We start from the raw sequence: 20,109 nt of genomic DNA, 5'->3' as shown, positions 1-20,109 counted from the left end.
GCGGCCTGCGCGCGCCCGCCCGCCCGCGAGTGGGGGCTTGGCTCGACCCCACCCGCCTCCTTTCCACCCACGGTCCCCCTCTGGGTCGTCCCGCACTTCCTGCCCTCCTGCCTTCCTCTTCGGCCCTCTTCCCGCGACCTCCTCCACGCCTGGCCACCCTGGGGGGGGGGACTGTTTCCGGGTCAGGGTGACCTGTGGGGCGAGCCCGGCGTGGCTAGGAACCGGCTGAGCCCGTGTGCCCTCGCCATGCCACGCGCACCGCCTGGGACACCGGCCTGTGCGCTGCCGACCCGGAAAAGCCCCGTGTTGAGTCTTCCCCAAGGGCAATGTGCCTCCTTCCTGTCCTCCCTCTCCGGGCCTCGCACCTCCGGGGCCCGAGGTCCCCAGCCTCGGAATCCCAGCCCACCCGGCTGGCTCCCACCTCCTGTAGTGTAGAGCGCCTGGCGTGACTCCCGCCGCCGGGCGTGGGATTGCGTAACCAGAAAGCTCGCGTGTTGTTTTGCTCATCTGTGCAGTGGGTATGATTTTCGTTTTTTTCCCCCGTCGGCCAGATTCTAGGTGGGTCACGCGAAAGTGAAAATGATTTCAGTTAGGAAACTCACCGCGGAGTCATTTCACAAGATGGCCCACCTAGAGGGCTGCCCCAGCGCGGTCACTTGCGAAGGCCCGATGGTACAGAGACGGTTTTTACTTCCAGCTTGCCAAAACAGCGCTGCTGGTTCTGCTTACTTGCCTCTGCTGGTGACCAGTCGTTTTTCCTGTGTGGGAGCAGGGGGATTTTCATTGGAACCTTGGGGATTTTTAACTTTAGCGAGTTCGGGGCTTCCTTTGAGTCTGTTCTGTGCTGCTGTAGATTGTAGGACTTTGGAGTGTTTGTATGAAAAGGCTCGGGTTGTGAAGTACAGCACTAAATGACGCGTTGAATGGGTATCACTACTTGGCGTAATGAATTGTAGGCTGGATCTTTACTCCAGCATGTGATCAGTGAGCGCAAGGAGGGATTGACTTCATGCAGGATTCTTTTTCTTTATGCTTTCCACCCCGGCTGTAGAGAGATCTTTCTCAGTTGACACAACAGACGTCTCATCCTACTTGCTTGATCGGAGATGTCATTTTTTCAAAATTCTTCCTCTGTCATATATAAAGTTTCTGAATTTTGTTAGTCATTTTAAGGACTGCTTTTTAATTCATGTATTTTGGTAGTAGGCTATTTCAATATTGCCTGGTTCTAGAAAGCATTTTAAAGCACCCAAATTACAAAGTAGACCCAAATATTTTCCTAGTTGATAGGGTATTTTAGAAACCAGACTGTAGTGATATGTATACGATTAAACTAATTTCAAACGGAATATGTAGGGAGAGTCAGACCTTGGGATCTCTTCCAATTAATCCTGGTTTAGCCTGTCTAAATTACTCGGGCCAGTTACGGCCTTCATCTGTTACCTGGGAATGGCGAAACATTTGGACTACATCCCGAACATGTTACGGCCCAAGGAATGCTGGTTCCTTTTCATTCAGGAAATATTTGAGCGCATAAATGCTGGCACTGCCCAAGATTTAGAGATAAGAAACTGAGGCACACTGGAAGGGTCCTATCTTTCTAGGCTTTTTCTTTTGAATAAAGTAGATGTAGAAAGAAACTCAAGACCACTGAGTAGCAAAGAGGGTTTCTCTGTGCAGGGAAGTGTTTTCTCCTTAAGAGTGTAGCATATGTTACAGAGTGTGCACCAATATCTATTCACCCCTTTCTATTTGCAGCGTTATGTCCTAAGTAAGGACATAAAAATCTTGCAGGAGTATCTCTTTGCTGTATGTCCTTTCCTAGTGATGTATGCTATTGAGCTATAAAGCTACCTTTTAAATAATTTTTCTGAAAATTTATTTATTTATTTGTTTGTTTTTTTGAGACTAGTTTCTCTGTAGCTTTGGAGCCTGTCCTGGAACTAGCTCTTGTAGACCAGGCTGGCCTCGAACTCACAGAGATCTGCCTGCCTCTGCCTCCTGAGTGCTGGGATTAAAGGCATGCGCCACTGCTGCCTTTATTATATTTTTTAAAATTTACCCTGAATTTTTATTAATGTATATTGACTGTATAAATTACTGGGCTCCATTATATTTCATTTCTTTATGTAATGCAGTTTGTTTTACCCCCTGCCCCCCATTACTATTGTTCTTCTGGCCCTCATCTTCTTACAAATAGTACCACATCTATTTTCATGTCTTCCTGAATTGGAAATCTAGCTTGTACAAACGTTGGGGAAAATGCTGTCTTTGTCTTTCTGACGAGCTTATTTTGCTCAGCAATATGGTCTTTATTCCATCCATTTCCTGTGCAGGGCACTAATGCTTACTCAAATTTCTCTTTGGGAAGTTTGCTTTTCTATTTGTTGACAGGTACTTTTGACCAATCAACTTTAATGAAGCCTTAGTTCACCATTTTATTCTGTTCATTCTACTTATAATGACGCATCAAATATTTCTTTCAAATTTTGTTTTGCAAATGATAACAACATACTAGAGAAGTATTGGGTAGGGCACATAGGTAGTATATAGATATTACTATGCTGTGAAGTAGAAAAATGTGAAGTTTTTCAGTGGAAAAACACAGGCTAAGAAGACTGTTCCACCAAGAGGGTAGGAAACAATATGGACAACATTGGGAAACCAAATAATGCTTGTAAGCCATTGGCATCTCTGAGATTCGTTGAGAAAAAGGAGTCAGCTTTGTTGCAGTTTTTGAAACCAACTACACCACCTTGGGGATATTTGTCATAAATTGTGTGTGTGTGTGTGCGTGTGTGTGTGTGTGTGTGTGTGTGTGTGTGTAGTACTTGAAGAAGGAGATTGGTAATGTGCTCTTGGTTCCCTTTTGTTTAGCATCACTGTTCTTTGCCCTTGCTCAGTAGTGAGCCACCTCCAGCCTTGGACATTGAGTAGGCCATTCAGTTAAGATAGGCAGTCTTCATGTGCACAAAAGTACATGGGCGTTGCTAAGGGAACCTTGTGGAACTTTTCCGTTGTACCTTTAGTAGTCTGCATTCTACTGTTAACCCTAGAACCAGAAAGGACTAGCTGTGCTTCTTCAGAAGGAGCTGCCAGTTACTGACTACAGAGCAGTCAAGCTCAGGGCCATGACAGTTAGTGTGTTTTCCTTGCTTTCTTGTTTTCTTCTTTCCTTTTCTTTACGATTTGGCTGTGTGTATTGAGCTTTTATATTGCGGTATAATATATAAATAATTTATGCAACAAAGCAAGTCCTGTTTTACCACTCAGGTTAAGATACAGATCTTAGTTTCCTAATGTGTCTGTATCTCCCTTCTCATCATGAGAGGCAAATATTTCTTATTATTTAATTTTTAACCTACTAATGTAAAACTTCATTTAGTTGAGGAAACTTTATTATGAGCTATCTTTAAAAACCTGCAAGTTACTGTTGGGAATGATTTGTCCTTATTCCTCAGAGACTAGATTAATAGACTTACTAAGTGCAGGCCCAATCATCACTGTTTCTTTGAACAGATCACTAAGTTTGCAGACCTGAACTAGATGGGTTTTATCCTTTGCCTGAACTTACTATGCTTAGAACATGTTAGCTGACTTGACTCAGTTCAGTTTCGCCATCTGTGAAATAATGAGAGTATCTCAAGGTTAAAATGTTGAAAATATTTTTCATAGTGCTATGTTGAGGTGAATCAAATTTTAAAAGGTATAGAAAGGTTTAATATATACTATGCTGTCCTTTTTTGAGCTTTTAAATTGTAAGTAAATTTGTACTAGTTTAGGCAAAGCATTTTTTAGAGACTGAGGATGAAGAGTATTCTTCCTCACAACTATAAAATTACTTACATTGTATTGGAATTTAATGTTATATTTGTATCTTTTAGAGAAAAATGAAGATGTCAAATTTCTCTTAGTGCATAAGGACTTTTTAGTTTGAATTCAAAAGAAGAGCATGGCTTCAGCAATGTGTCTAATACATTGTTTCTGTGTGTGTGTCTTTCCTTTTCCCACAGGTTTTGGTTCTCGCCATGGCCATCACTCAGTTTCGGTTATTTAAAGTTTGTACCTGCCTAGCGACAGTGTTCTCATTCCTAAAGAGACTAATATGCAGGTAAATGATTTCTGTGTTTACACTGACCTATTTGTCTCTTCATTGGTGAAGATTACTTCCTAACTTCAAAAGACATGGATATCGTATTTAAACTAGCTGTCCTGCTTAAAGTACGCATTAATCTCTATGCTTTTTCAAAACATTTTTGCTGATCTAGAAAGGATATCAGTTGTTTTTGTTCTTTCAGATGTTCACATCTTCCATTTAAATATATTAAGTAATTAGTCCTGTAAAATTTTGGAAAGAAGCAGACCAAGGTTAAATAGTACCGTGATCACAGATAATATGTATTCTCTCATGATTGGAATGTTTAGAAGTGGTTAGGCAAAGTTAAGCTTAGGTATTTCTATGTATATTTCTATATAAATGCTATTTTTGTATTTATTTTTAAAACTTTCAACAGAGAGGGGCTGGAGTGATGGCAGTGGCTAAGAGTTCTTGCTGCACTGGCAGAGAACCTGGGTTTGGTTCCTAGCATCCACATGGTGGCTCACAGATCTCTAAACTCCAGGTGTGGGGAATCCAGGGCCCTCTCCTGGCCTCTGCAGACAGCAGGTGTGCATGTGATGCACAGGCACACATAAGACATACACAGACACAGAAAATAAAAATGGATTTTTGAGACTTTAAACAAAGAAACTATAAAAAAGATAAGTGTGTGGCCAGAATAAAGTGTTTGGCTACATTTGGTTTTCCTTAGATTCCAAATCCTCCTGTCTCAGCACATGACATACTCTAGCTGTGGCTTCTCAACTCTAAGGCGCCTCAGGACTCCCCGTGACATTCAGAAGTGTGTTCTAAGGGTTAAGAGTTTCCAGCAGAGCTACAGTGGTCAGTAGCTGCTGAGCACTGGTGGAATCCAAATTCAGACAGCTCATATTTGCAGCACTGGGATCTATAGCTTTGTTGGTAACATATCATTACAAAGCTATGTTCTTAGGTTGTAATTAAAAGTCATTATGCCACCAAAATTAATGTAGAGCAGAAAGTGAGGGTGTTTGTATTCAGTGTGATTGAAGGCTTCAGAGGCTATGTAATGTCCAAATGGCATATATGTTTCAATAGTAAAAATTTGTATTTTATTCCAAATAAAAATAATAATTTTTATTTTCTGTCTTTTTTTTCTTTTCTTGTTTTGAAGCAAGATGTTGCTATTTCCCAGGCTGGCTTCTATATTTCTGTGTAGCTTAGGCTGTCCTCAAGTTTGCATTCCTCCTTTCTCAGCTTTTTGGTCATGAGAGGGTTAAGAAAAGAGAGGTATATGTGTATTGAGATTTTCAATTGGCTACAGAGAACTTAGGACATCTATAAGTACTGAGTTGTTTGGGCCTAACTCTTAATCAGGAATGGTTCATGCCTTTAATCACAGCATTTGGAAGGCAAAGGCAGGCGGATTTCTGTGAGGGAGCCAGAGCTGTATAAAGTGACTCTGTTTCAAAACAAACAAACAAACAAACAAACAAACAAACAAACAAACAAACGCTATCAATCAGAGGAACTGTTAGACTGTTAGGTCTTTTGGCATAAGTTTTCCAGAGAAGCTTAGTGATAGGTAGGGTAGCAGGAAAGCAGACGTAAGTGGTAATCAGCCCTCTCTTCAGCAGGTAGTTTAGGAAGGTACACACAGTAGTAGGGTGAGCCTGTTCAGAAGTTAGCATATTGATGAAATGCTGTGGAGTTGCAGAGATCACTGGGAGATGAGAAGTCGAGAAACACATGGAAGAAATGGAGTGGTTGACCCTTGAGGATTTGGTGAAAAAATGTTCAAGTCAGAGAATGAAAAAGAGTGACCAGAAATTCACTAGGGAAAGCAGGGTGGGAGTAAATGCTAGTACCAGACAGACGTTAAAGGCATCGTCAACCATTGTCTTGGAGCGTCGATGTCTTCATGTGTCTGCAGTTTCTAAAAGTCTAGTCAGTGTAGGTTAGTGTTAGAATAAGAAATGATATTTGGTTTCATATCAAGGCTTTGTTTGTTATCACTGTGAGTTTCTGTTGTCAGTGTCAGCATGTTTAGGACTGCATACATTCAGTTGTAAAGAAAACCAGCTCTTTATTAGAGTAAACTTAGGTGTCAAAACGAAGCTGGATTATGTGTTGTAAAATTCCATACTTGTGGAATAAATTTTGTAATAGGCTGTAATAGTTTTGTCTTTATAAAAGTGAATAAAAATAAAGCGAATAAAATAAAGCATGTGAATTGTCCTAAAGTAACCCCCTTTGCTCCAAGGGAATGAGTTCCAGACTGCTGGGTTTACTGGCCACTGTGTTTTTATATCTCACTATGTAGCTAATGTTATTCTAGCTGCTTTAAATACGTTTCCTAGTTAAAGCCTTAAAAGAACCTTAGAAGTGTGGCTATCCAGTTGACAGATGAGGATACTGTAGCTGATAAATTAATTCTCATTAGCATCAGTAAAAAAGCTTTGAATGTCTTGTCAGTGTGGATTCTTTAGCTCATGTTAACAGCTGAATGATATTATATCCTGATTAATGTAGTATTTCTCTACAAATCCTTAGAAATCAATTGGTTTTGTTTAGCTAATTGATTTTCAAATTTTTCCTTTTTTAATTTTATTTTATTCCATGTGCATTGATGTTTTGCCTGGATGTATGTCTGTGTGAAGGTGTCAGATCTTGGAGTTGTAGACAATTGTGAGCTGCCATGTAAGTGTTGGGAACTGAACCTGGGTCCTCTGGAAGCACAGTCAGTGCTCTTAACTGCTGAGTCGTCTCTCCAACCCCTGATTTTCAAACTTTTTAATAGTTGAATACTTAATTTTACCAAGCAATCTGTGAAATGTAAAACCAGTCCTTCCTGATTAGTAGCTTAGAGCTTTATCTTCAGAACCCAGAACACTGGGGGAACACAAGGCTCAGAGGGGCTTGCGTTTGTGTTTGATGTTCAAATCATCCCAAATCCTATAAATTTGTCTATAATTCTAATCCTAACCGAAAAGCAGCTACATTGCCTAAGATTTGGGAAACATTGGTAAGATTGCTGAGTCATGCTTTTTCATCATAGCTTTTGGGGCAGTTATTGTTTAAAACAATAATTATAAAGTTGAAAAGTCCCATTTTCTGAGTAAATTATTATCTAAAATGTGTTTTCATGCTTGTCTGGGTGTTTCTTGAAATATATTCTGTTTCTTTCAGATCTGGCAGAGGAAGGAAATTAAGTGGAGACCAAATAACTTTGCCCACCACAGTTGATTACTCGTCTGTCCCTAAGCAGGTAGTCTGTAATGGAGGTATACTCCAGAACACGGCTTTCACATTAGATAACTGCATCAGAAAGATTGGGTGGTCAGGATTCTCGGTGATTTCTTATCGTTTGCTTACTTTTTTTTTATGGTTTATTTAACTTTATTTTATGTGCATTGGTGTGAAGGTGTCAGATCCCCTGGAACAGGATCTTCAGACAGTTGTGAGCTGCCATGTGGGTGCTGGGAATTGAACCCGGGTCCTCGGGAAGAACAGTCAGTTCTCTTAACCGCTGAGCCACTTCTCCAGCCCTCATTTGCTTACTTTTATTCAGTTCTTTATATTGTGTGTGTGTGTGTGTGTGTGTGTGTGTATGTGTGTATCTTAACATCTAATTTCTCCCCTACTGATTTTAAGTACCTGCCACTTTTATGAAACATTTAGCATTTAAATTTTTATATGTATCCTACATTTATATCATCGTGGGGTTGCCATTTTGTAATTAGTTTTGCATGTGAATTGAGATTCACGAATTCCTGATATATTGAAAATTCTGCCTTGTTTTTTGGGCATTTGTTATCACATTGAGACTTTTACTTCCCTCATGTCTTGTGGAAAATATTGATACATTTTTTTTTAAGTCAGGTGATTAGTTTGGTTAGGGTTGAACGGAAAGTTTCAGTCTACCCTATGTGTCCAGTACATGTAATGCTAACTCAGTTTTCAAAAGCACCTGCTTGAAGTAGTTTCGGAGTGTGGTGTGAATTGCATATATGTCTGTGGCTCAAGAGAGTTTTAAAACCAGTGTCTCAGAAAGCCTGTTTCTCTAATGAAGGTCGAGGTGATTGTTAGGTTGTCCTTTTGTGTCTCACAGTTCAATCAATTACATTTAGACAGATGTGGAGGAGTGGACTTCCTGGGATGAAGATGCACCCACAAGTGTCAAGATTGAAGGAGGGAATGGGAGTGTGGCAACACAACAAAACTCTTTGGAACAGCTGGAACCTGACTATTTCAAGGACATGACACCAACTATCAGAAAAACTCAGAAAGTACGTGGAAGATTCATGCTTTTGGAGTTTAGAATGCTTCCTAGATCCTCAGTAAAACTAGAGAGTATAATTGTGTTCATTAGAAAGCCTGTACATCACTTTGTTTTCTCTAAGATTAAATAAAATGTTATGTATTCACATGACCTAAAACAGATCTAATAATGCATATTTCGAAGTTTTCTAAGTTAGCTAAGTATTTCCAGAAATTCTATTGGCTCTCAGATAGTAGGTGTTAGTCTCTGCTAAGAGAAACTTAAGCCAATAAAATTAGCAGTTTTAAGAAGTTCCAAGTATGATGATATCTATACATTAATAATTTCCCATCATATACCATGTACTCTTGCAACCAGTCCTTGGTAGAACACTGTAAAGTTGTGAGTTTGTTAGCTTTACTCCCTTTTGAGTTGAGATGAGCTTGCATAGAGATGCAGAGGTGTTGGAAAAAGCACAATGACCGTTTTCTGTCCTTTTACCAAAATAGGAGAATACTGGAGAGCTCATAATGAACCCTGACTGACTTTGTCTCATCACTCAGCCAATTCTGCTTCCCAAAGTAGCCATTGAATAACTTTTCTGTTGTTTGTATATCACATACTGCTATTCCTGACACCAGTCATGCATACTGTCCTCTTACACCGTAGTGTGATAAATGAAGAGTTAGTTCTGCTTCATCTCCTTCTCATAGTGTCATGTTAGTCCATCCTGCTCTTCTATTTCAGAAATTCGTACTTTTTATTCATATACAGAAACATTCTATAAATATGTTTGTATATATGTAGATACATACATTTTATATAACATGAAAGTATTTTTTTTTTTATGAAAGTATTTTTTATTCAGCACTTCTTATGTATTTTCTTGCTGTCTTTTTCTTAGTTTCAGCTACATATATGCCTTTTTCTTTTTTAACTGTGTTCAAATATTCCAGTAAGGAAGGATACTTAACAAATTTCTCAGTTGATGTATATCTTATATTGTGGAACTATATTGCTGGGATTTAGTATATTATATCATGCCTTATTACATTAATTTAAATTAAAGGTGCTTTCCTGAAATTTACAATATTTCAAGTAAATATATTCTAATACCATTCCACATATTAAAGATGGTAGGTATACTTTTGGTAGAACATATTAGATATGTTATTATTTAATTTAGTAATTTAAAGTACCAAATTAAATTTTAGTAACCCTCATAAAACAGGGAGAAGGAAAAGACAAGATTTTTTTTTAATGAGATACAAGTTTTCTTGATATGAAGCTGATTTATGTTATAAGTGCATGGGAATTTTGGTACTGTTTACAGAATAACTCTTACTTCATTGTGTATTATAAAGACAAACAAGTACAACTTAAGCAATACCAAATACATTGATCAATTATTTCTATGTGGTTTTGTGTAGATTATCCTTGTAATCCTGTTGTAATTTATGTTTCAGATTGTCATTAAGAAGAGAGAACCATTGAATTTTAGCATCCCAGATGGTAGCACAGGTTTTTCCAGTAGATTGGCAGCTACACAAGACATGCCTTTCATTCATCAGTCAGTAAGTATGCCAATGCGAGCTAGGTCAGCTTTTATCTTTCTCTCTCTCTCTCTCTCTCTCTCTCTCTCTCTCTCTCTCTCTCTCTCTCTCTTTTTAAGAAGAGAAAAATTCTCAAGAAATTGAATAAATTTAAAATTTCATCCAAAGCTTTATCAACATAATATTGAGTCAGATTACAAATTATATTGGACACTTAGTCAGGGTAACATTATACACAGAAAAGACAGAGACAAAATTTGATGACATTTACACGTTAGAATTATAGGAGTTATCTCTAAAATGACTAAGGTAAGTTTTGACTTAGGGATTTTTTTCCTCACAGACTAAGTTTACATTTAAGCTGTGATGTAATTTAAGATAAATTCAAAGTACAAAGTTGCCAGTGTCTGCACCACTGAAGAAAATGTCTTTCTGCTCTGCTCCCATCTTCCAGCTATCAGTAATGCTTGTAGGTTGTCAGGTGCAAAAGGGGCCTCATGAACCCTCCCCACTTCCGTGAGGGGATGCTGAGAGGAGCTCTTCATGGGCGAGTCCTGTGCAGTTATTCACAGCTCCTGTGAGGACTGGAGTGCCCTTGCTATGCCATTTCAGAGAGGCTGCGTTTCACAGTGCTTTACCCATTCCTCCTGCCCCTTCCAGGTGTTTTCTGAGCCTGGCTAGCAGGTCTTAGAGGCTTCCTCTTAGAGTTAAGCATTCAGCAGTCACTGATGCTGGTCATTTTGAGCACTTAGGAGTCTACAGAAACCATAGCTGATTGGAAAAAGAAGCTTCTCTGACTAAAGCTGACAGCAGCACCAGCTTATAGGCATAACGGTAAATCTTTAGAAGTTCACTTAGTGAGCACAGCACGCCTGTTCCCTACTCATGCCTATGTCCTCCCCAGCCATGGACTGTTGACCATGTTTATAGCACCAGCTGTGAATTCCCTGCTGTGGAGCAGACCTTAGATGCAGTCAGAAGTGGTCGGCTCCATGAGGCGGGCCACTATTATACCAGTCGTGCAGAACATTGTTTACCACTTGGGAAAGTCACACATCACAGCATTACTGTGAAACCTGCAGTTCTCGGCAGACTAGAGGCTAGGTCATTTATGCCTGATGTAGGGAATGGTACAGTTTGGCTTAGACTTAAAACTGCTCCTTTTTTTTTTTTTTTTTTTAAACTGAACCACTGTGTAGAGAAATGGCTGCTCTTTACGATCTTAGTTTCTCTTTGTTTTGCAATGTAGTCAGAACTAGGTGACTTAGATACCTGGCAAGAAAACACCAATGCCTGGGAAGAAGAAGAAGACGCAGCCTGGCAAGCAGAAGAAGTTCTGAGGTATGCAGATGACATTTATCTGACACCTTGAGTACAATGCTTGAATTTATTTCTTGTGTTTAAGATCAGGAAAGCCTACTCTGCCAAATGTCTGTCTGTCTCTATTTTTCCACACTGAACCTTATAGAACTTGTTTCTTATTGAACATGTTCTCAATTCCAGATTTCATATCTCATTATATGGATTTAAAGCACTGTCTAAATCAATGAATAATAACCTTAGTGGTAAAGATTACTTGCCTATACATACCACGTGGTAGTCACAATCTCCTTCTGTGAAATGTAAGCCACCATGATACGCTGTTCTAGATTGGAAGTTGTCATTTTGATTTTATTGTTTCACAGTTTAATGTAGTGTCTGAACTTCACATTTGAATAGAAGTAGCTAATAAAGTACCCTTAAAGTCTCCATGTGTCTTACCTTAGTGTCCACAAAAGTATCATAAAACAGGGAAGTCAGATTAACAACCCGTGCTACAGAAAAGCAAATATTATTCTGTAGTTTTAAAGTTCATTTTTGTTCGATGGTCGTTCTATATTTCATTGAGTAATAAACTTAGTTCTTGTACTCCATTTTTTGTTTGTTTGTTTGGTCTTTTGTTGTTTTGTTTTGTTTTCGAGACAGGGTTTCTCTGTGTAGCCCTGACTGTCCTGGAACTTGCTTTGTAGACCAGGCTGGCCTCAAACTCACAGAGATCCACCTGTCTCTGCCTCCCTAGTGCTGGGATTAAAGGCGTGTGCCGCCACCACCTGGCTAGTTCTTGTATTTCTAGGATGGGTCAAAAAATAAGGTAAGGAGAGTGAAAAGCAGAACTGTGAGTGTTATCATGGATGCAACCTCACATGTCAATCTGTCTAGTCTCTGTGTATTTAAGATCATCTAGCAAGGGGCTGGAAGATGGGTTGGTGAGTAAGAACACTTGCTTCTCTTCCAGAAGACCCAGTTCTGTTCCCAGCACTCATATAGGCTTCAGGGGATTCAGTTTCTCCTTCTGGCCTCTGTGTGTACTTGTATACACATAATACACACACATACATGCAGGCTCATGCACATGCACATAAAATATATAAAAAATAGCAAAATATAGTGATAGAATTTTTTATTTTAAAATTATGATTGTTTTTGCTCTATGGATAGAAAATGAATTACTTTTTCCTTGTACTTATTTTTATGTTTTTTGTTCTTTTTTGTCTTTGATGGTAAATTTATAGTAACTGTAAGTAACCAGCAGAGGGTGCAGTTAAATAGACATTTTGTTTTGTTGTTTTTTTTTAAATCGTGTTTTCAGCGTGTCTTTTTGTAAATGTTAGAGGGAATCACATTTTTAAAGTTGTGAGAGTTTTTCATATTTAGCTTTCCTTTGGTCAGTATAAATGAGTCTTTAATAAAAGGTGTTTTTAAAATTGTGAACTAAAGTAATGATGTTGCAGGGATTATCAGACAGACATTTTTATCTGAATTTTAAACATAATTGTTTCAAAAATTACCTATTTTTTAGGAAATTTGAGGGGCTTTAATATTTTTATGTGGCACAAGGATAAAAGAAAGAGCTGTTCATTTGACTCTAATAATTTTAATGACGTTGTTATGGAATCTTTAGCCGTGAACGGAGCATCTTAATGTTACTCTAAAACTTTCCATTTTCCATCATCTGTCTTGTTCCTTAGAACAAAAATAAAAACAGGAATATTTTACATTATAATGACAATTTAATTGAATGAGATTATTAAGATTAGAAATACAAAAATCATGCTGTGTGCTGCACAAGCGTGGGCCATGGAGGACAGGAGGACAGGAGGACGTGGAGGACAGGAGGACAGGACAGGAGGACATGGAGGACAGGAGGACATGGAGGACATGGAGGACAGGAGGACAGGACAGGAGGACATGGAGGACAGGAGGACAGGGAGGACAGGACAGGAGGACAGGAGGACGTGGAGGCTGTGGCATTGTTCCCTTTTAGAAAGACACTGAGCGTTGTGGAAGTGGATCTGTGTTCATTGCCACCCTCCATCCTCTAGCCCTGTGACCAGTCCAATGAGTCTTTACTCTAGTACTGAAGCAATTCCAGACTTGACTCTGGATGAGTAATATATATATTTGCCTTCAGTAATCTGAGTTATTTCTTGTGCCTGGAATGTTCATTACTGATATTTTCATTTTAGATAGGAACCATGTCAAAGTTTATCTTCTTATAACCTATCCAGTCCTTTATAATTATTTTCTTTCCTACTTTCTAATGCTAATGCTTTGACTTAAGTAGAGCTAATGTAAAGTTGGTTTTCTTTAATTATTTAATGTGGTTTATTGACAGTGAAAGTTGGAGTGTTGGCACAAAGAATTTTTTCTCGTTTGTGGAATTTTGGTCATCTGTAACTGCCCCCTTGTATTTATAATTGTTACTGAAAATCAGAGGTGTGTGAATGCATATGAATATTTATGCATTAACATCATTTTCATAAACTTTAAGTTGTACATATGCAAATTTAGATGCCCCAGTCTGGAGTGTTCTGCATAGATCTAGGTCTTCCTATTCCATGCTCAGTGGTAACCTCTGCTTTCCCTCTTCAGTCTTCCGTATTGAGTTACTGTCTCACATCCCACCCAGGGTCCCTCCCTCTCTCCTGTGTCATCTTTCCAGGCCTAGACTCCCTTCCTACATAAGCCAATTGAGCAGAGTGTTTCTGTCATCTCTATTCCCTGGAGTTATACCGGGCTAAGAGCCAGCTAGAGTCGTAGTGTGAAACTGATAAATTCCTGCTAGTGTGTGGATGGAGCTGCTCAAATGCTAATCTGTAAATTCCTTGGTTCTGATCCATCTGAAATCCTTTCCTCTTTGCAATGTGTTTCTAACATCCTTTAGCTAATTTTTAAAAATCTATTTAATAATGAGAGAATTAATTACAATATCAAACTGTTTTGGATAGTTTCCCCCTGAAGTAGAGAGTTTTTGTAGAAATGAGGTGAAGGAGGAAAGTAAGAAGATGTGGGTTCTTCTTCCTGGAGATGTTAGTGCTGTGACTGCACACACCTCAGCTATACAGAAAGATAACATTTCTTTTTGTATAGTCGTCTTCTAAGGATAAGCAGAAGTACTCCTATTGAAAAATCCTTGAAATTTTTAGAGAAATGAGAATATTAAACATTTATTTCTTGATTATAAGAAGACACCCTTTTTATAATTAATTTGCTATTTTAGCTGTGCAGTGTTTTATGAAAGTAAAGATGCAAATGTGTTTCTTTTCAGGCAGCAGAAAATTGCAGACAGAGAAAAGAGAGCAGCAGAACAGCAAAGAAAGAAAATGGAGAAGGAAGCGCAGCGGCTGATGAAGAAGGAGCAGAACAAAATCGGGGTGAAACTCTCCTAACACATGCCCCACCCCACCCCCGCCACACCCCAGTGCCAGTAGGAGAAGCCAGGACCTGCCGCCTACACAACAAGCATTTGTATGGACTGGAGATGATTTTCAGAATACAAATACTGCTTGATCTTAATGTGTTCATCGAGCCATCCAGGACACCAGGATTCTCCCACAATACCTTGAACTGTCAGTAATCAAGATTCAAAACACAGAAATGATGAGACAATTATTTTCTTCAACATGTTCCAAATATAAGACAATTGTTTGCTGTAGAGAAGTTATTTCAAGTGGAATATACCAGACCAGTACCTCTCAAGCTAGTGTTTCTAGCTGAATAAAGTGGGTGTAAATAATTTTATGGTAGAAAAATACTCTGCTATCTATTATGCTTTCATTTATTATGCATAATTATAAGATAATTTTAATAGTCTTTGTTGCCATGATCACTTGACACAAATTAAACAAAGTTTAAGTGGGGCTTTATACCTCCTTAATTTTGTTTTCAGGTAGTGTTGATGTACATTTTCTTTAATTTGAACTGGCATTGTTTGGTACAACATTAAGGAATATGATTTGGATTTTCATGAAAATACATTAAATGCAATAATTTTATTTATCAAATATTTTGTATATCCTTATTTTCTTTTGGATGGTATTGTAATGTTACCTAGGGCTGTAATTTATAGTGCATGTATAAATGTTGAGAATCAGCTGCAGTGACAAATCTGTATAACTGAAGAACTAGCATTAGTAGCTGTTCCCTTTCATTACAGACGTCAGGATGCTCTCAGCGTCTTTAAGGATCGTAGCTCTTCATCCTCCTTGAAAGCCATTAATTTTCAAATGCAGAAAGCCTTCAGTTTTAATTGATTTTATGAAAGTGATTCTGGAAAATTTCTCTTTTTTTATCTTACACAATGCAGGGTATCTATATTTTTGGCTAGAGAACATTACGGATTCATTACAAACAAATTATAAGTATTTTTTGTTTGTGATATTCATTGACTTGTTTAAGGAAATAATTACATATTGTGTTTTATGGGGAAAAATCCTATCTCACAGTTTAAAATGCCATTAAATTTTCTCCACAATTAAAATATAACTGGCCTGATTTTCTGTGGCTTTGGAATGTTTAAAGATGCTTTACTTCCTTCAAAGTTATTAGCCAGGATTAGCATTTTGTGGGGCTTTAAAATGTCATAGTGTACAGGCCAAACATTACTAATATGGTTGAATTAAAGCAATACTTCATAGAAAAACCAATATTTGTACATTGAGACTTTTAAAGTTCCCTTAGTCTGAGATTTGAGACTTAATTATGATCAGTTGACTGACTGGTGGGAGGAGGTTTTGGTCACCAGACCACATTGCCAGCTGCCGTGTTTACTGTTTCTCCAGTACATTCCCAGCTAGGTAGAATTTAACTGAGAATTTTAAGAATCTCTTCTCTCCCATGTGTTTGGTTTAGTCATTGTGAGAGTTTTATATCTATAAATGTAGAAGTCATAAAGGATAATTTCCCTTCTCCCAATAGTAGTAAGTACTGAGGTCCTCTTTAGTCAGGCTTTTTAAGTATATGAATTAATTTTTATGTTTATTTCTTTAGCTTTTGAGAACTAAAAAAACAGAAATTGCAGCTTATATGATCGACTAGGAAGAAATAGATTTCTCTTTAACAATTGTGAAATATTTTCACCTAAATTTATATGTAAAATTGGGTATATGATCCCTGCAAGGTCCATGGAGTTAAATACACATAATAAATACTTCATGGTAGCAACCTGTATTCTTCAGCTTCCAAATTTATGTCTTTTGCTTATAGTTCTTTTGATTTTGATAAAGCATAATGGTTTGGTTTTGTTTGAGACAAAGTTTCTCTGTGTAGCCTTGGCTGTCCTGAAACTCACTTTATAGACCAGGCTGACTTCAAACTCGGAGATCAGTCTGCCCTTGCCTCCCAAGCGCTGGGAATAAAGGCCTGTGCCGCCACAGCCTGGAATGGTATAATGGGTTTTAGATGTTTACTAGAACAGACGAAGTATGCTAGATCTAAATAGTTTGTGAAGTTCTACTCATGTTTGAGATAAGTCATCAAAGGCAGTGTAGAGAGCTTCTTTCATGTGTTTAATAGAAATGCTGACTTCCCAACCTTTTCTTAGTAAGCTTTAGCTAGATGTCCTTTCTTGGCTCTCTGTGATATTTGTCTGGATATTTTGAACTGATGATTTGAAGATATTTTCATCCAGATTCCTCAGTTTTGGGATGTACTTACTTCTGACCACAGCAGTCACTATTTCTGGATGAAGACTGGCAGTTAAGAAGAAGATGGCAGTGATGGACCTGCATCCGGATCAGCTATTACCAAGTATAAACCTAACCATAACCAGTGTTCAAAAACCCTAAGACGATGATGATGGTTCATGTGCTGAAAAGATGGGCTGAGCCAGAGGTAGCTGGCTCGTTTACCTTAATTAAGGCTATCGAGTTCGTGTTGGCTCTAATCTACCAATTGCTGTTACTTTCACACTCTATGCCCTTGTTCAAAGGAAATCCTTTAATTAGGTGTGGAAGGAATGTAACCATTGTGAGCTGAATGATTCTAGCTGAAGTCAAGTGGGAAGTGAGGCATGGGCTTTGTTCTACAGGTTGGCTGTCTTAGGAAAGGAGACCGTGCCTTTTCAGAAGGAAGCTGGAAGCTGGGGAAGAGGGTAGATCTGTGAAAAGTGCATTTGATTCACCAGTACCTTAGGTTTAGCTCATTGTATGTTCAAAAAGAACAGTGTGTGCTCGTGCGTGCATGTGTGTGCGCGCACTGTGTGTGTGATTTATTTTTCCTTAGAATATTCAGTTTTGTTCTAAGATCATAGGAGCAACTAGAACTAAGGATTCCCTTTTCTTCTCCCCTGCCCCCTCCCCTGAACTGGTCCAGAACGTAATCTGTGGCCAGGCAAACCGATTTTAACTCTCCATCCTTTTGCCTTACCTCCCGAGGTGCTGAGATTACAGTCGTGGCCCACCAAATTTTAATGTACAACTTCTTTGTTTTCTTGCTTTACTTTCTTCTTACCTTTTAATCTTCCATGTCCCTTAGCTATAGCCATTGGGCAGGTTTAGGAACTGGGGAGGTTTTTGAGAAGTGTTAAGGTGTGTTTTGACCAGAGGGTCCCGTTCTGTCTTGTAGGGCTACAAAGGAACACCATTTTCAGGAACTTCTGAAATCCAGCCCAGCCTCACGTTAAAGATTTATTCCGGACCTTGCATACCTACCTGCTGCTGACTGAAAATCTGGTCAGTCCCAATTAGTCTGACCCTTCTCTTTCAGATGTCTACAGCTATTCTGAAGCTGTTTCCTTTACCCACTGATCTGGTCACAGCATTTGAAAACTCCATGGAGTTGAAGAGATGGTACAAAATTAAGTTTGTCTGAGTTTGTAAGTTTTTTTTTTCTTTTAAATGGAGGAGGTGGTCTAATGATTAAATGAGATGGTAAAGGCATGGGGGGGGGGGCTGACCTATAATTTTCAAGACTTAGGAGGCTAAGAGAGAATTGCCTCAAATTAATGGCCAGCCTGGACTACATAATTAGGCCTGCTATAAAACATGAAAAAATAAATGGGGGTTGTCAGGCCCTGCCCACGTTTCTTTGTGAGGTCCTACACATACACTTCTCCTAATTGCTTCTACAGTGGCCCTTGCAGAAGGTAGAAGAGGCTGGCTAGTTAGACACAGCAATAGTCTCTGCACTGAAGTCCAGTTTAGAATGTCAGCAGTTAAGGTGTGATGCTGTAGACCTTAAACTAATGTCCCCTGCTGGCTGTTATTCAAAGGCCAGCCTGTGGCCATAGGGGTGTACCATTGAAAGGGATGTTGGGACCATGGTCCACCTTTTCTGTGTCCCTTCTCAATTTCTACTGGTGAGAACATTTCTTCCACCCCATCCTTCCATGGGCTTGTCCATACCTTACCACAGTTCCAAAAACAATGCAACCAGGACACTGTGTGGACTATAACCTCTAAAACAGTAAGCCAATATTTTGTCATAGCAATCACATGCTTAAGTCGCCTGGCAATCCGGTAAGTCAATTATTATTTTATATACAGAGAAAGCAAAGCTTAGGAAGTTGATCATCACAGTATAAAATGTCAAACTTCAGGGGAGGTTTGTGTAAGTGATTAATCAGAATTCCTAGTGGATTTTGACTTCTATGAAATTCAAACTGGAAAGATTATGAATTGCCAAAAATATTGGGTGTAAGGTGTTCTCCCCACTTCTAACTCAGTGAAGATGGAATTAATAAATGGTAGTAAATAGCATCTGTTTGTGTTTTCTAAAAACTTATTTAAAATAGGCATGGTACCACATGCTTTAGTCCTAGCTCCGAGGAGTCAAGATTTACCTCCAGAAAATCTCTGAGTCCAAAGATAGCTTTGTCTACCTAGTGAGTTCCAGGCCAGCCAGATCTACATAGCAAGACCTTGTATTGGTTTGGGGCTGGGGGATCTGGGATGAGACACTTACTTAATATAATTGGAAGAAATTAGCTTAGCGTTATTTTCTGTAACTGATGACTGTCACTAAGTGGCAGTGCTACGTCATTAGGTGTTCACAGTTTATTTGGGTCAAATGTGGCCAAGTGTGCAGGTGTCATTCATGTGCGGACCGGTATTACAGCCTCTTAAGAGACCTTTCTGCTGTGGACACCTATAGCCATCTTTAGGGTTGGTTGGAGGCAGAATGACAGAAAAACATTCAACTTCTCACACAGAAAATGTAAAAGACATGGTTACTCAGTGTTATATTTTCTTACTCTTTGGTCAGTTTTGGTTTTTTTTATAGATTACTAATTATCACCCCTGTATTTTACTCATAGAGATCTAAGATCCACCTGTCGCTGCCTTCCAAGTGCTGGGATTAAAGGCACATGTCACCATGCCTGGAGAACCAAAACGCATTATTTTGTTTGTTTGCTTTTTCGTGATAGGGTTTCTCTTTGTAACCACTCTGACTGTCCTGGAACTCACTTTGTAGACCAGGCTGGTGTTGAACTCACAGAGATCCACTTACCACTGCCTCCCAGGTGCTGAAATTAAAAGCGTGCACCATTACCACCTGACTCCAAAACTTTTGAGCTGATTGTGGTGGTGAATACATAAAAATCTCAACACTTAGGAGTTAAGAAGAGGGGGTCACAAGTTCAAGGCCAGCTTGAGCTAGAGAGCGAGGGCCTGTCTCAAAATACCAAAAATGAATATCATTTTATTTTCGAATCCGCATGTTCTTGTAGTGCCAAGTGAAGTATGGTGTGCACGCAGTCATCGACAGCCTGAATCTACCACGTTTAAGTTTAAAACACAGAAGTACAAGTGCTGCTGGGCGTTGGTGGCGCATGCCTTTAATCCCAGCACTCGGGAGGCAGAGGCAGGCGGATCTCTGTGAGGCCGAGACCAGCCTGGTCTACAGAGCTAGTTCCAGGACAGGCTCCAAAGCCACAGAGAAACCCTGTCTCGAAAAAA

At 39.1% G+C, this 20,109-nt stretch overlaps 1 protein-coding gene across 1 annotated transcript; it reads left to right on the top strand.

Moving 5' to 3' along the window:
* The first annotated feature begins 197 nt into the window (after positions 1-197).
* On the top strand, positions 198-15,696 carry Ebag9 (estrogen receptor binding site associated, antigen, 9). Its single transcript, XM_005367503.2, has 7 exons — positions 198-518; positions 4,014-4,111; positions 7,268-7,346; positions 8,209-8,367; positions 9,806-9,913; positions 11,142-11,233; positions 14,481-15,696. Exons 2-7 carry the CDS (start codon positions 4,029-4,031, stop codon positions 14,599-14,601), a joined length of 642 nt encoding a protein of 213 aa, XP_005367560.1. The 5' UTR covers positions 198-518; positions 4,014-4,028; the 3' UTR covers positions 14,602-15,696.
* The last annotated feature ends 4,413 nt before the right edge of the window (positions 15,697-20,109 follow it).

The sequence above is a fragment of the Microtus ochrogaster genome, unplaced genomic scaffold (genome assembly GCF_000317375.1).
Source record: "Microtus ochrogaster isolate Prairie Vole_2 unplaced genomic scaffold, MicOch1.0 UNK19, whole genome shotgun sequence".
NCBI lineage: Eukaryota > Metazoa > Chordata > Mammalia > Rodentia > Cricetidae > Microtus > Microtus ochrogaster.
Note: the sequence above shows the minus strand (reverse complement) of the source record. Positions and strands in the feature narration are given on the sequence as shown.